This window comes from Pygocentrus nattereri, chromosome 3 (assembly GCF_015220715.1).
Source record: "Pygocentrus nattereri isolate fPygNat1 chromosome 3, fPygNat1.pri, whole genome shotgun sequence".
Classification (NCBI taxonomy): Eukaryota; Metazoa; Chordata; class Actinopteri; order Characiformes; family Serrasalmidae; genus Pygocentrus; species Pygocentrus nattereri.
In genome coordinates, this window is record NC_051213.1 from 32416329 (window position 1) to 32433466 (window position 17138).

Sequence of the window (17138 nt, forward strand, 5' to 3'; positions counted from 1 at the left end):
TGCAGCTGCATCATAGAAAAAAAAGACTCATTATGTTTCACTGCAAAAATTAGGGGCCAGTCATTTTTGGCTTCGACAGCGGGCCACTGTTGTTTAGTTTGATGGTATGGAGAGAGGCTTGTAGCTGTGAGAAAAACGAAAGTACTGTGCAAAATTCAGAAACCAAGCTTAATTTATTTCTGTCAAAACAGACATTATGCATTAAGGTATTTATTATGTAAGCAATATTAGATTAGATATAAGGAGCTCAACCTTAAAGCTTTCATGGATCTTCCCCTGTGATTTGCTCATTTGTGAGCTAGCTAACCCAGTTAATGAAGCCCAGTCGGTGTACGGTATAAAAGTGAATATCGGCATGAAGTTGTCTATGACAGATTTTGCCATATCAAGCCCAAAAACGGCAAACCCTAAACAACTAAACATCAGCATGCACAACTTATATAACTCTTTTAAACTTTAACTTTAATCCATTAAGAGTCTACTTTTGCCGCTTGCCACATGCAGCATGTTACTGGAAAAGAGCTGGAGTAAAAGAAAAAGTGTACATCCATATCAAAATATCATAGCATCATCATACATGACTCATTGTGCTAAATAGTCAGTGGTCTGTTACATTCTTTATTCATCTTATTTAAATTATGAATTTATAATGTTAGTTTGGCCCATTAAAGATCAAATAATGTTATTCCAAAAATAATTTAAAATTGGAATTTAAATCTAAATTCAAAAAGCACCCTATTAATATAGCACTCTGAACTTAGCTAGTCATGTATACTTGACGTGGATATGTGATAGGAGCATTGAAGAGCACTAAGTGCTAAAGGCTTCTTAGAGAAAATAACACAGTACTATGGGAGTTACTATAAGAAAATGCTAGAATGCTAGTTACCGTAAAAATGCACTTGTATGCAGCCTTTTTGATGTGGATCACTAAGATAATGGACAATGTCCATTAAACCCTGATTCTATTACACATCTTACAAACCCACATACATGAAAATCATTCAGAATCACACAGGCTGGTGTGTGTCTCAGCCATGCTACGTCTCCAGATGCTGGTGTGATATGCCGTCTAGATGGATATCAGCGAGGAGAGCGCTGTTTGACAGTGAGACATCGGGAGGGACTTAATTAGGAGCAGCCGGCGTATCTGTGGCGCAGCGAGGAAGAATGCAGCCCTATTTACCTGAGCATTACAACTCAGCGGCAAGCTCATCATACTACGAACCTCCTGGAAGAAATCGAATTACAAGCACGTTATATGGTGCATTTCTTGTCAAAACCGCCGACCGCACCCCTCGAGAAGCTGTCCCAGCACTTTCAGAAAAAGGAAAGTTTCTCACTTAGAAGCATTAAAATAAATGAAGAATCACATCTTACCTGATCTACAAGCCATGTCCACATCCTTCTCAAAGTCAGTCTGAAAGAAACGCAAGGAGGCTGTTTTAGTGGGAAGGTACAAACAGCACTACTTAATGAAACTGGATGAAGGGGAGAAGGGGCATATAATGAGTGTGAGTATTTGAACCATTGTTGGTATTTGAATACTCACATTTTTATACAACAATTATACACTCACTGGCCACTTTATTAGGTACATCTTGCTAGTAAAGGGTTGGACAGCCTTCAGAACTGCCTTAATTCTTCGTGGGAAGACTTTCAACAAGGTGTTGGAAACGTTCCTCAGAGATTTTGGTTGGTTATTTGAGTTTCTGTTGTCTTTCTATCGTTTCGAACCAGTCTGCCCATTCTCCTCTGACCTCTCACATCAACAAGGCATTTTCATCCACACAACTGCCGCTCACTGGATATTTTCTCTTTTCTCTGTAAACCCTGGAGATGGTTGTGAGTGAAAATCCCAGTAGATCAGCAGTTTCTGAAATACTCAGATCAGCCCGTCTGGCACCAACAACCACGCCACGCCAAGTCACTTAAATCCCCTTTCTTCCCCATTCTGATGCTCGGTCTGCACTTCAGCAAGTGGTCTTGACCACCTCTACATGCCTAAATGCATTGAGGTGCGGCCAGGTGATTAGCTAATTAGCTGTTTGTGTTAACAAGCAACTGAATACGTGTAACTACTAAAGAGGCTGGTGAGTGTACATAATGCTATTATGTTTTATATTGCTATCAGTAACCAAATTAAATCACAAACGGTTTAAAATACCTTCACTGTATGTAGCTAGTTTAAGAGGTATTCCATAGGCTACTTACAATCTTACTGGCTAATATAATGATTTGCTTTTAAATAAGAAATGTATGCCAACTCTGAGAAAGCAGTAACAAGATGGAATAATTCTTTAAGCGGATTCCCCAGCCTTTTAGCTATGATGAACCACATATTTACTTCAATGTCTGCATTTTTATAGTCAGTGTTTGTTGTGTTCTGTCACAAGCAAAATAAGATGTTTGCATAGACTGCAACCATGACAACAGACCAACAGATTGGCCAGCCTGATTTTAAAAACATCTTAACAACACATATTCGAATCGGCTCCAACTGAAAATTTTATACAAGACTGCTGTCTGTGACAGACTCAATTTGAAGAATAGTAGTACAAAACTGGGGTAGTCGTGGGCTGGAGGTTAGGGAACTGGCCCTGTGACCGGAAGGTTGCCGGTTCGATCCCCAGCACCAACAGTCCATGACTGAGGTGTCCTTGAGCAAGACACCTAACCCCCAACTGCTCCCCAGGCTGCCCACCGCTCCAGGCAAGTGTGCTCACTGCCCCCTTGTGTGTGTGTGTGTGTGTGTGTGTGTGTGTGTGTGTGTGTGTGTGTGTGTGTGTGTGTGTGTGTTCGTTCAGTAGTGTGAATGTGGTGTTTCACTTCACAGATGGGTTAAATGTGGTGGTGAAATTTCCCCCATTTGTGGGATTAAAAAGTGCCACTCACTCACTCATACATCACAGTATAACATGCTGTTTGTTTCTTTTTAAACTTTGGCATGTTGTTATTTTTATCAGTAAAAACTGGACTGGAGTTTGAATGGGCTTCTAGATGTTGCCAATTTTCTTAATGTGAGATGCAACATCAGCTGTTTCAATACATCGTTGAGCCAACACATTACGGAGGAATGTACTCTGTACTCTCAGAAAAACTGTCACTGTCATTGTGGTGGTCCCCTCAAGGATACATCTTCAGTACCTTTAGGGAAGAACATAACTGTCTATATTCCATTGGGCTTATTTTTATTAAATTGCAATGACATTCACCTTGTCTTGTGTCTAGCATTTTTTTTCTTTTCTGTTCTTAAGATATTAGATTATAAAAAGATACAAATATGTACTTTTTACTGGGGAAAAATGGTTTAAGATACAGGTGTACAAGATCTCGGAAAGGGCCCTGTCTTATCTAGCACAAAGGTGTTAACAGGAGGTCCCGCAAATCCTGGAAGCTGTGAGATGGAGCCGAAGAGGATCAAATTTTTTGTTCTAGCGTGTGCCACAAATGCTCAATCAGATTGAGGTCTGGGGAAACTGGAGGCCAAGGCAACACCTGCTGAGGAAGGCGACTGGGGAATACCATTGCCATGCAGGGTGTACTTGGTTCACAACAATGTTTAGGTAGGCGGCAAGTGTCACACCGATATTCACATGAATTCCTGGGCTCAGGGTTTCCCAGAAGAACTCTGCCAGAAGCATCATACTCTCTCCATTGGCGGGTCTTTTTCCCACAGTACATCCTGGTGTCACCACTTGTCCAGGTAATTGGCGCACATATACCCGGCTGCCCATGTGATATAAAAGCAAATGGGATAGATTTCATTGCCCTTGCCCACTGATGTGCCTTGGACATAGGTTTTTGGTTTGCCCCTCCTTGGACCACTGTCCTGCTGTCAGTTGGTACTCACATCTGCAGACTGGGATGACCCCATGAGACTTGTCCTTTCAGTCTGGCTATAATGATTTGGTACTCATCAAAGTCACTGAGATCTTCATGTCTAACAGTGTCTCCAGCATCCAACACTCTGACTGTTTGCTCACTGTATAATATATTCCAGACCAGCTGTTGTTATGAGATTCACTTCATCTGTGAGTGGTCATGTTTTGGCTCACTGGTGTTTGTCGTATGTTTAGCCATAATCTTACAAGTGCAAAATTAAAAGGTTTACTCTATTTATTTCATATTGTAATATGAAATGAACATATTTTAATATGAAATTAACATGACTCGGGGCAGTAGTGGGTTGGAGGTTAGGGACCCGACCTTGTGACCTTAAGGTCATCGGTTCGATCCCCAGAGCTGACAGTACATGACTGAGTTGTCCTTGAGCAAGGCACCTAACCCCCAACTGCTCCTTGGGTGCTGTGGATAGGGCTGCCCACCGCTCTGGGCAAGTGTGCTCACTGCCCCCTAGTGTGTATGTGGTGTTTCACTTCTTGGATGGGTTAAATGCCGAAGTGAAATTTCCCCGTTGTGGGACTAATAAGGGTCACTTAATCTTAATCTTATTTTATTCCAAACTACACATGCTTTACGATTTGACTATGTAACATGAGTTCAGTTGTCTATATGTTTAAATGACCACTCGCATCACTAATCATGGCTACTGAACAGTATTACTGAGTTAATTACCATAAGTTGAGCATGGCCATTCTGGAAAGATCCACCCGAGTCCCCATTACCATCTTCCTGACGATCAACAACTCGACACTTCACCGCTTCTTGAACCTAAATGATCACGCAAAGTGAGGTCAAATAATTACACAAAATGAACAATACAAATTTAATTACGCACAAAAAAAACCCCATTGACCAGGAGTTGGTCAAATTTTGTTCAAGTTCATGCACCTCTCTACGCAGGATACAGTGCACCATCACAATGACGAATCCCTCCAGAGAGTCGAACACGGCAAAGAGAATCTGGAAGAGGGCTGAGCGGCGGTCAGTGATGGCCAGAACCGCAGACATCCAGGTAAGGGCCAGCAGTGGCAGAACCACACAGGAACTCCACAGAGACGCCCTGCAGAACAGGAGGAAAACAGTTCAACCTTGAGCTCATTTTCAGCTCAAGTCAATTCACAAAGAGGGCAAAGTTTATGGAAAACCTTTTCTCTAAATCTAAATAACTTTAATATGTATACCAAGCATTTTTCCCCAAATGTATATTTACATGTGCTGAAAAAAAGTACTGCAGCGGATTTCTTTATATTTGTTTAAATAATAATCTATCATATTTATAATTCAACACTTTGCGCTGGAGAAAGTAATGCACTTTTGTTTAATGCAATGAATGTATAATCCATTTAATGTGGTACATCTTTTTCACATGAATAATGTATTATATCACAACATTTTTGTTTTCCAATTTACTTACTTCTAGCAATGACTGTGTTGATGTAATAAGTACATTTTATTATTGTGCAAATGATAGACAAGTAAACTGCATTACTTTTCCCAGTCTGGACATTCCTTGTTTCTGTCCAATGACTTTAAGGGAAAGAGTTGCCCTTTTTGTTTGATTACAATGAAGCCATATCAATATACCTATATCATGTATAGATATACAGGCTCATCACATTTATTAAAATATATTACAGAGATATAAAGGAACATACATCCTTCAATCATATTCTTATAAGTACATAATTCACATATACAATATGTATGCATGTTTGTAGAGATGTATCAAAACATGGGAGGAGGATCACCAGGTAGAGGAGGAGCGAATGTGAGTAAAGGAACAGTGAAGAACAGAAAAGGAAGACAAATGAAAAGGTGGGAAGTGAAGGAGATAAGACACGGCAATGGGCATGTGAGAAACGCGCTCTAATGCTAATCCACAGCAAATCTGTATTTCACCCTGTCTTTCTTTTTCTTCCTGGTGGTCTGCCACCTTTGGAACTTTTCCTTTATTATTAATGCTATGAATAATAATAATAATCATGTTTTTTTTGTATATCGTCCTTATTTGTATTTATCTGTTGCATTCTGTAATGTCTATAGGCACCCATTTAACATAGAGAAATTCCATATACAGTACTGCACAAAAGTCAGAGACCACCCTTCATTTATTGAATTTAATTAAGTTAGATTAAATCATGAGAAGCAGAAAATGAAACCAACTTCTAAAACAGAACCTTGAAGGTGTGGAAAAATATCCCTTCAGATTTCTTTTTTGAAAAAATGAGACGTTTCCTGAAAAGAATGAAAGTAATAAAGACAAAGGTTGGACACAATAAATAAAAATAAAAAAAAAGAATATTTAATTGTTGGGGCTTCTGTAATTTTCTATTAATCTTTTCTGCTTTTCACCAATACTAAAAAAGTAATGGCCTTTTGGATTAGAAAGAGACTGGAAACAAATGAAAGGGTGGTCTCTGACTTTTATGCAGTAAAATAGTATTACTATTATTATTAATACAAAAGATAATAAATCTTAAATCTATCTATCTTTATTACAAAAGATATGAAAGATAAGAAATGGGCTTTATATTCTTGATACTTTTGACAGGCAGTCTAACTTTGCCTTGGCTTAAGTCAGTCATTTCTCTGCTGTTCAGTCAAAAGAAATATATGGCTGTCCCACAGACACAAATGGTGGTAATTACTGTGGGGGGGCTGCTTGTAATTGTACACAAATCCGTGTCCTCATCCTAGGACCTGCACTTCTGTAAACAAAACTACACTCAATGTCACCTGATGTCAAGTTGTCTGAGGGGAAGATGCAACACGCATGAAAAGCCCAGAGGTGTACTATAAATGTAGACCTTCATCATCTACATCTTGTATGCATGCACACACACACATATACACAGAGCAGCAGCACTGCCTTTTCTATCGTCAGTGCTGAGGTCTGACTCTTAGTTACTGTGATTTACATACAAATATGAATACAAATATTAACTGTATGACTATGCAGCTCAGTGAAAAAGTGAGAGACCACCCTTCACTTATTTAATTTCCAGTCAAAACAGCCACTGAGTACAAGTTATTCATTTTTTAGTAGATATTTCTGAGATGAGATATAACAACCGTTCAAAAAATGCTTAAAAGATACAGAGAAAATAAGACCCCTAACACCCATGCAATTTGTGGTAGACCACCACCACTGTCAAATTAGCATCAAGTAAACAGCATGTAAAGCTTTCATCTTTGAGAGAGAGGAGAAAAAACAAGCTCCACTTTTGCTTCAGGTCTGAAAAAAAATCCAGGTGTTTCTGTCCATCCTTCCACTGTGAGAAGACGACTCAACACCATGAGTCTGAAAGGATGAGCAGCTGTCAAGAAGCCGTTACTGAGAAAAGGAAACAGACAGAAAAGAAAACTTGCAGTTTTAACAAAGGAGCTGCTAGTGTTCTCTGAATAACAGACTGACCACCCCAGAGTCCAGACCTCAACACCACTGAATGTGTTCGGGATTGTTGAATCATGAGAAGCAGAAAATGCAACTTCCAAGACTGAACTTTGGACGTGTGGAAAAATATCCCTGCAGATTTCTTAGAAAAACTGGATGCAAGCAAAAAAAAAAAAAGGAAGCTGTATTAAGCAAAGAGTGGACACACTAAATACTGAAACATGTACATATACATTTGTTGAGGCTTCTGTGTAACTTTCAGTTAAATATGTTTTTTTTTCTTCTGATTTCCTTATTCATTCTTGAAAATGAATAAACTGTATGAATAATTTGTACATAATGGTTGTTTTGACTGGAAATGAAATGAAATGAATTGAGGGTGGTCTCTGACTTTTGCACAGTACTGTAGATGGCAGGTGCATCAACCACCACTTTAACCCCCCCCCTTTCTACCTCTCAGTGTTGACTCTTGCACACAAAGAAATACAGGATATAATTATGTAAATGTTACCAAGTGGCCAGCCCACATTCTTATCATCAATTTACATTAATTTGTAATATTAAGCCTTCTCTGTATGAGGCCTCTCACTCTGGGTTAACAACACTGCCACTCAACCTCATCTGATGATAAACAATGACCTCTCTCAAAGCACTTCTGCCTGTCACATATACATACTTGCCAAGAGGAGCTAAAGCAGAGAGCCTCTCTCTCTCGCTCTCTCTCACACACACACGCACACGAGCACACACACACACACACACAAAATCATTTTCACTCATAGGAATGCACAGATCCAACTTTTCTCTCTTAATTCTGATTCAGATACCTCAAATTGGGATACCAACTGACAGAGTACCAATCTGACTTTTTTCCTTCTGTAATTTAATATCTGTAAAGCTCATTCAACATGCTGTTACAATTCATTCTTCTACTTAATTTATTTATGTCTATTTATTATTTATTTAAGTCTAACTGATCACCATAGAAATTTTAATAGTCATCTTATTATCTCAAAATCACCAAAAATAGCCTACAGGAAATGTTAAATGAGCACAGAGCTTTTATTCTCAGACTTTTATTTTGACAAGCTGCAGAATTTTGTAAAGAAATACTGGGCGCATTTCACATCGGCAAAGCAACAGTTTTTTTATCTCCTTAAACAAGTTTGCCCAGCTCTCCTGCACGGGGCTTTTATTCTGAGCCTTTTATTGTGACACGTAGCACATTTAAATAAAGAATCTCCTTAAACCATTTGCCTGTTATGATTATGATCACTTATAATGATTAGCTGCATGTGCGGTTCCTTTCATAGAAACATAAAGTGAGAACAAATTTGTATCATGTTTTGAAATGACACCCTTGCATTGTTAAGCGAACGTGTTTAAGAAACAGTACTGAATATCTGGCCGTCACCCGTCCTGTTTAATAAGGTCAGTGTGGGTGCTAGTCCAGTGTATCGGATCTGTGCATCACTATCATTTATGGCCTCTTACATCATCTAAGGGCTTCACCTAACATGAGACAGTGTTCGTCACTAAGTTCCCTTGATAGGAAGAACCAAAGGGGAGGGGGAGGGAAATGAATAGGGAGAAAATTGGAGGGGAAAAAAAAGGAGTGAGGTAAGAAATAAGCAGGAAAAGGAAAAGAGAAAGCTGAAGGTCGAGCAGTAAAAGAGTTGGTAAATAATTAGCAGGACTAACATGGCGTTACTGGTAGCTGTGGTGGAAAGGTCAGCCGACGAGATAACTCCGCACTTGGCACATTTGAGCGTCATATTGTACAGTGGCACTGTCATCTGACTGCAAAGTCAAATCAACACACTGAAAATACACACATACACTAACATACATACATACAAACGCACTCACACATACAGAACTCGAGGCCACAGAATCCCCTTTCCAGCTCTCTGTCAGGGCTGTGGGCATACAGCACTGTCACTTTCTCTTCAGCTCTTAATTGGCCTGATTCAAGAAGTGGGACGGGGGGATGGACAGCGATAGAAGATATTACCGCTGTAAACAATCAGTCCGGCTCATAACTCAATGTGCCTTTGTTGATTAGACGAGTGTGAGACTAGATTTACGTTTTTTGGTGTTGGCCATATTAAAGCCTACATGGTTTATATTACTATATTACTACGCCATCTGCAGTCGTGTTTGCTTTGAGTTGTGTGTGAACATCCTCCCCTGGGGAGAGACACGGAAACGCCCAACCTGATCACAATAACTCGCACTCATACACGCCTATAGCCATGCTAGAACAATGCTATACGCATACAGGCTGTAGCAACACAGATTATTCACTGGAGCATAACACTAATAGAGCCATGAGGTGTGCGTGCAAGTATATAAAGTATACGCCTATGTGTAATTTCAGACTCTGTATTACAAAGTCTTTAAAACAGAACTCTAATTTTTCAGAATTTCTGAACAAATAAATTGTTCATATGTAACCAACGTCGTTTAAAGTGGTTTGACAGGAAATAGTCCATTCTAAAGAAAAAGTTAGAAGTGTTCACAGCAGTGGTGATAGGAACCAGACCACATGTCTAAAGCGTTCAGGCCAAAAACACTCACTCAAGTGAGAAGGCCTAGCCAAACGGATTACCAAACAGATTACAAACCTTTCTGTAACAACACGACGCACATTCTTATGCTCCTGTGGCAGTTAAACCACTCAGTACTCAAGGGGGCAAATCAGAGCATCTCTGTATGGACCATACTGCTCTTCCTATAGTCACAAAACTGAAACATGCAGACAGCAGAGCACTGTGTGCTGCTTTCTTTTACTGTTTGGAAGGAAGAGGCAATGATGTATCATACACACTCACCGGCCACTTTATTAGGTACACCTTTTATTAGGTACCCCCTTTTGCCTTCAGAACTGCCTTCTTCATTGCATACTTTCAACAAGGTGCTGGAAACGTTCCTCAGAGATTTTGGTTGGTTATTTGAGTTACTGTTGCCTTTCTATCATCTGGAACCAGTCTGCCCATTCTCCTCTGACCTCTCAAATCAACAAGGCATTTTCATCCACACAACTGCCGCTCACTGGATATTTTCTCTTTTCCGGACCGTTCTCTGTAAAACCCTAGAGATGGTTGTGAGTGAAAATCCCAGTAGATCAGCAGTTTCTGAGATACTTAGACCAGCCCGTCTGGCACCAACAACCACGCCACGTTCAAAGTCACTGAAATCACCTTTCTTCCCCCATTCTGATGCTCAGTTCTACATGCCTAAATGCATTGAGCTGCAGCCATGTGATTGGCTGATTAGCTATTTGTGTTAACAAGCAATTGAACTGTAGCTAATAAAGTGGCCAGTAAGTGTATATGATGATACAAGTGAATCAGATTCGTCAAACTGCTGATTTGCCATGAAAGTTGACTGGATGAAAGCACGGCGGTGGTAGAAGACAGCTTGGTTTCTAAAGCTGCAACACTGAAAATGCTGCTTATGCTTGCGTTACTTTATGAAGTGCATCATTACACATCTTAGAATGCAGCAAGGCGCATAAGCTTGTTTACACAGCTTGCATGACGCATCCTGCCTAAAAGAAAGTTTTTACACCAAATGGTTAGAAAACACATCACCTGATGTCTGAGATATTGTTTGATGATAGCAAGGTTTGGCCTGAAACCTATTTTTTCACATTCATTCATAGTGCTGAGGTACCCAAAGACAACTTATATTTTTCAGATTTACCACTATTTTACCATTATCAATATTATGTATAAGAAATCCGAAGTACACTGAATGAAACGGCTCTATCTTTGTTGTAGACATGGTGACTCCTGGTTCCTATCACCACTACTGTTAAATCTGCAAGTTTCTCTACAAAAAAAACATTTCAAATGGCATTAAAAAGAATTCCCTCTTTAATTCCAGGGCTGCGCAGGACGTTATCTGTAACATGGGGACACTGAACCAGTTCCCATTTGTTACTCATCTCTAGAACAATACAACGTTATGACCAAAAGCTTAAACCAAATAATTAATCTGAAATGCACCTGAAGCATAATTTCTCCTAGGACCAATGCTGTTCAGCTGTGACATGCAGAGCACATTCACACGCTAGAAACTGCCCCAGAAATTAATAAGCGACATGCAACTGTCCACTGACACAAAATGGCTGCTCTCAAAATAACAATTAAAGTCATCAGCTCGGCACAGCCGGCCTCTTGGCTGGCGAATCGATCCTGCAGCTGGCAGACATGTAGATTAAAACCCACATAATATCAGAAATTCAATTCCACGCTAAAGGCCAGTACAACCAATAAAAGCTGGCTGCAGGCAGTGATATTAAAAAGCAATCAGTGTTTTTTTGAATTACAAGGTCATTTCGCTAGCCTTTATGGTAGAAGCCGGAGGGGCTTCAGGACTGTAGTAGTACACTGTTGAGTAACTTCAGCACAGACACATAAAAACCCTTTCTGGCTTGATGTCATCCTGTCCAGAACGGAAACGGATTGCTATTATGGTTCAGTCAGACAGTGAACACGCCCTCTCTCCTGGATCTGTCTGAGGTCAGTGCGAGCAGTTCTGAGCTAACTGCGTTTCCACAGCTCCTTCCAAGGCTTATGTCTGGCTTCCCCAGCACTAATTCTCCTGCCTTATGGCCCCCCGATGGTCTTCATTAGGCCAAATGCGGCTACTGGAGAGATTCAGTCTACAGGTAGAATTATTATTACAACACAAATACAGTCTAAGCTGTACAGCTCCACCATATATCAGTGAAAGGTACATTGTTTGCTGATAAATGGGAAAATGTATTGGGTTGATATTGAAATGTTATTGGGTTGATATTGAAATAACGGCTTGTACTTACAACCGTTAACCACCTCATTTTTGCTTGTATCACACTCTGATGCTGTGGAGTGAAAATGTCAGCTGTGTGTATGTTTTTCAGTGGAGAACAAAACTGCAGTTTGCAACAAAAGTTCAGGCTGGAACACTAGAGACTTTCAATACAACTAACTTAAAAAAAAATCACCATTCTGTTGGTCGTAGTAGCCTAAAGCATTAGCATTTGTAAAGTTTTAACAGGGAATTCCACAGACTTTTCAAGATTTCTGCCTATATAAACCATCTGAGATACCAAGAATCTCAAATTCAAATTAGCCAGGTGAGGTCTAAAGAAGTATCACATATTTTTGTATGAATTGTAACTGTATGCCATGTATACTTACTGGGACAATGTTTATCAATAATTTTTCTGCCACCACAAACCACTACTACTCCTGCTATTACTACTACTACTACTACTACTAATAATAATAATAATAATAAAAATAATAACCATGATACAAAATGATATCATCAATAATATACTGGTAATAATAATGATTGCTTCTAATATCATTATGAATATATAGCGTTTAATAAAAGATTTAGTGCTCAATTACATCAAGTAAATTTACATTTAATAGAATTATATATATATTATTCCTTCACTCTGACTCTGAATCTACTGCTATTTCATTAATGAGTCCACAAAGACAGATTGGACTAATTATCGGTCTATATTAGAACAATACTTAGATTAGTTTTGCTAAATTACATCTGTGTTCATGCTGCATCAGGTTTTCCTTTGGCTGCTTCCTCTTGAATGCAGAGCTCTATTTTTGGTCTTAACACCAAAAGCATCAACCTGAGCTGATTTTATATAGGTTATGTGAGGTAACCAGCCACATTGACTTGTGAGTGAAGCAAATCTACCTGTTGGATATAAATAATTAGCTGCACTAGAGACTGTATGATATGTTTTTATAGAGCTGTTGTGGAAAGTGTGTTGACATTCACCATATTCTCCATGGTATGGTGGTACAACCACATATGAGAGAGAGTAGTTAGAGAAAGTGGTGCATACTGCCTCCAAAATCATTGGATGCAAACTTCCATCTGTTGCTTCTATATAGAGCAGAAGGACGGAAAAGAAATCATCAAAAATTTAAAAGAACATCTCGGCTTAGTAGCAGTAGCTCCATTTCTTCAGAATTTCTGAACAAATAAATTGTTCATATGTAACCAACGTCGTTTAAAGTGGTTTGACAGGAAATAGTCCATTCTAAAGAAACTGACCAAGTCAGAAGTGTTCACAGCAGTGGTGATAGGAACCAGACCACATATCTAAAGCGTTCAGGCCAAAAACACTCACTCAAGTGAGAAGGCCTAGCCAAACGGATTACCAAACGGATTACAAACCTTTCTGTAACAACACGACGCACATTCTTACGCTCCTGTGGCAGTTAAACCACTCAGTACTCAAGGGGGCAAATCAGAGCATCTCTGTATGGACCATACTGCTCTTCCTATAATCACAAAACTGAAACATGCAGACAGCAGAGCACTGTGTGCTGCTTTCTTTTACTGTTTGGAAGGAAGAGGCAATGATGTATCATATATACTGTGATACAAGTGAATCAGATTCGTCAAACTGCTGATTTGCCATGAAAGTTGACTGGATGAAAGCATGGCGGTGGTAGCTGACAGCTTGGTTTCAAAGCTTGGTTTCTAAAATGCAGCTTCATAAAGACACTTTCTGGCAAAGGGTTTCAAAGCATTTTATGTAGAACATCTCGGTTTAGTAGATCTACCCTTCTGCTATCAGACTTTCAAACTCCACTCCACAATCATTACATTGTTTATTTTCATTTATTTTAATGTTCGGTATTTTTATTGAGATTGTATTTGTTTTGTGTGGTACCGACTGATATGGCAATAAGTTACTGAAACTTCAAACATTTTTGTTTTTTTATTACCAGCAGTGTAAAGAGGTCTTAGTCAGTAAGTCTATCTACAGTTAACCATTTCACATTAGAATATTCTGGTGTGATAACGACTTTGTTAACAACTGAATTATGCAGAAATTCTGAAAAATCTGTGGAATTCCCTTATATATATATATATATATATATATATATAATATAAATATATATTATATATGTTCACTGCACTCATATGCGAACTTTAGTGGACATGGATGGATTACTTACTGCTACTGGTGACACTGCCTAACTCCATACGGGAGTTTCTTCATTAATTTGGTCTTTGTTTATTTTTCTCTGTCGCCTGCATCTCTGAGGTGTTAGCAAGCTTGCCAAGTGCAGATGCAGCACTGTGCTTAATAAGACACACTTTAATTAAGCATGTTAGGTGTATGAACCTCGAGAATAAGAGCTAGGCAGGGACAGTGAAGAGACGCTGAACCTGCTCACTTCCAAACACACACACACGCACACGCACACGCACACACACACACACACACACACACGCACAAATCACACAAATTTAATCTACACAGAAATTTGAACCTAATGTTCCTCCTGGTCTCATATCCGGGCTAATTTGCATTCTTCAATTCGACATAGTTAAGTTCTGAATAATTAAATCAAAGCCTCGAGAGCCACTTAATCTGTAAAGTGGACTGTAGGAAAAGCCTGAGAGCCACTCTAAACAGCATGAACAGGGGCGACTCCGGTCCAGTTATTGAGATATTTGCAAAATGTCGGGTTTGGCCTGGACGAGCCTACAAGCCGAGAGGACAGCCCTGAGTGGGAGCGAGGGGGATGCTGTGGTTAACTCCGACACACGAAAACAAAACAAAACATAAATAAAAAAAGAGGAAAATAAAGAAAACAAAACAAAACAAACACAGTCCGTCAGAGATCATCGCACAGGCAGACACACTGTTCTCCTGACAGAGAAGGAATTTGAAAGAGATGAGAAGGAGAAAAGAAAATAATAATGAAGCTGTTGGATGCAGAAACAACGGCAGTGAGGGTCACGGCAGCCTGCAGGCAAAGGAGAGCAAGTGCCCAGAAAAGGAAACACTCAGTCGGAGTGTGAGGTCAAAAGTGGGTCAAACACACCACCCTGGCATTATATCGGACAGTCTAGAACAATGTGAGGTACTATATTTTAGTGGAACAGAAATCGCTGTGGCAGCACCTGGTTATTTCTCTATGATATTAATGATCCACAATAGAGGAACTATCACGGTTGTAAAATCATAAGGTAGGGAAAGTATTACTAATCCAAAGAGCTCTATATTTAGTGCTGCAATCACTGCTCTCACTTCATATGTCAGATAAGGCACCATTTAAAGCCCATGATTTCAATTTAATACACATAAAACAGCTACTGGCCCTAAACACAGTCAAAGTCAAATGTTTGGACACACCTATCTGAATGTGCATTCTTCATAATCTTAAAGACGTTCTGATCTAAATTCACATCTTTTAACTAACACAGTTTTGCTGTATGCCCCTGTACACCATATTTTTTTTTTTTCTTTCTAGTGAGAATCACATTTTGAGACCACAGTGTCCTCTGATGCAGCTGAACGAATGAGCGGCTGGGAAGTGTGGCAAGCTGACTTGGTGTCCTTGTTTGTGCCCATGCTGTGTCTTACACATGTCCATTGTCCACTCACTTAACAATAAACTAGTGTGAGATTTCTTTGTTTATTCTTTAATCTGTCAATTTTTTTTCTATTTATTTTTTACTAAAACTCGGCTGAAACATCCCTGACGCAGTTGTTCAGCCAAACGGGATAACCATAGCATGTTTTGCACTGTTTGCATGTTGTGTTACCTGTGCTTATTTACATCATACCGGTACAGAGGTTATGACAAAACTCACATACTCTTACAAAAGATGGTTCTTCAAGGGTTTTTTAGTAAAGGGAACGGTTCTGTGTAAATGGCACTAACAGTTCTTTTTATTTTGAAACTGTTCTTCAGATTGATGGTGTATATGGTTCTACACAGAATCTTTTTTTTTGATAATGGCTCTATATAGCACCAAAAAGGGATCTTCTATTGCTACAAGCTTGACGCCATTCCACCGAGGACCCACTCTGTCTCTGTCTGGAAGGCAGCTAACATCTCCGCTGTTATTCTAAAATCTGGGAAATAATAAAAATAAGGAAAACACTTTTGCGTGTAGGTGTGTCCAAACTTTTGACTGGTCCTGTACACATGCAATACGAAATATGACAATTGCTTTAATTTATTGCCTTTGCTGGGCTTCACTGCTTTCCTTTAAAGAAACATTTCCCATGAAGAAAATACAGATATGGACATATGCAAATTTATATCATATACTGTAACATAGCAACACCTGAAAATAGAGGAGGCGCTGAGAACACATGTACATAAGCCACACATGGTAGATTAAAAAACAAACAGTAAAAGAAATGTAACGCGACATGTGAAGGTGTGCCATCTTGCTTTGAACAGGACCAACAGCCAGTCCTCTCTGATCTCTCCCCTGAATCTACCGCTCATCTTTCCTGCTTGTTATTTTCTGTCTACCAGAAACCATTTCAAATCATTATTCTCATAACCTTGCTGGAACAAATGACGTGTTTTTTTTTTTTTTTTTTGCTTTGACCTTTTTACTTTTCTCTCTTTCCTGTCACTCGCCGTCTCGCTCTCACTCTATCGCCACACTTCACTTTGTCGATCTCCGTCCCTCCCGCTGCTGCTGTTTGACTCTTAGGCTTGATCAGTTACTAATCCACTTTCCTTGCATGTAGTCTATTTTGGGGGAGAGAAAGAAAGGCCTGGCCCCTGAGCCTTTATGCTACAGGCTTGGTTACACCAGTGAGATGGATGTATGATATGAGGCATACCCTGCCCTCTCCTTCAGTTTCATATCAGTAATGCCGTCTTTGGACACCAGTTTGTTAAAAACCAGAATGCCGATAACCATGTTAACCTGCAGAAGAGAGAACACACAGGTGAATGGACAAGCACACACTGTACAACACTGTCCAGCAAGTCTTGCTGACCAAAAAATAAAATAAAATACAATTCCCGGCGTAAAACAT

General features: G+C 39.5%; 1 protein-coding gene across 8 annotated transcripts in view; it reads right to left on the reverse strand.

Moving 5' to 3' along the window:
- The window catches only part of adgrb1a (adhesion G protein-coupled receptor B1a), a 173864-nt gene that overhangs the window by 14094 nt on the left and 142632 nt on the right, over positions 1–17138 (reverse strand). For 5 of the 8 annotated variants that reach the window (XM_037536952.1, XM_037536948.1, XM_037536951.1 and 2 more), the window contains exons 23-27: positions 16941–17026; positions 9002–9100; positions 4795–4966; positions 4579–4674; positions 1381–1420 (exon numbers count right to left, since the gene is read on the reverse strand). In XM_037536952.1, the coding sequence (XP_037392849.1) occupies positions 1381–1420; positions 4579–4674; positions 4795–4966; positions 9002–9100; positions 16941–17026 (493 nt within the window). The remainder of the gene's footprint in view (positions 1–1380; positions 1421–4578; positions 4675–4794; positions 4967–9001; positions 9101–16940; positions 17027–17138) is intronic. The other 3 variants (XM_037536953.1, XM_037536955.1, XM_037536954.1) reach the window with 1 other exon arrangement.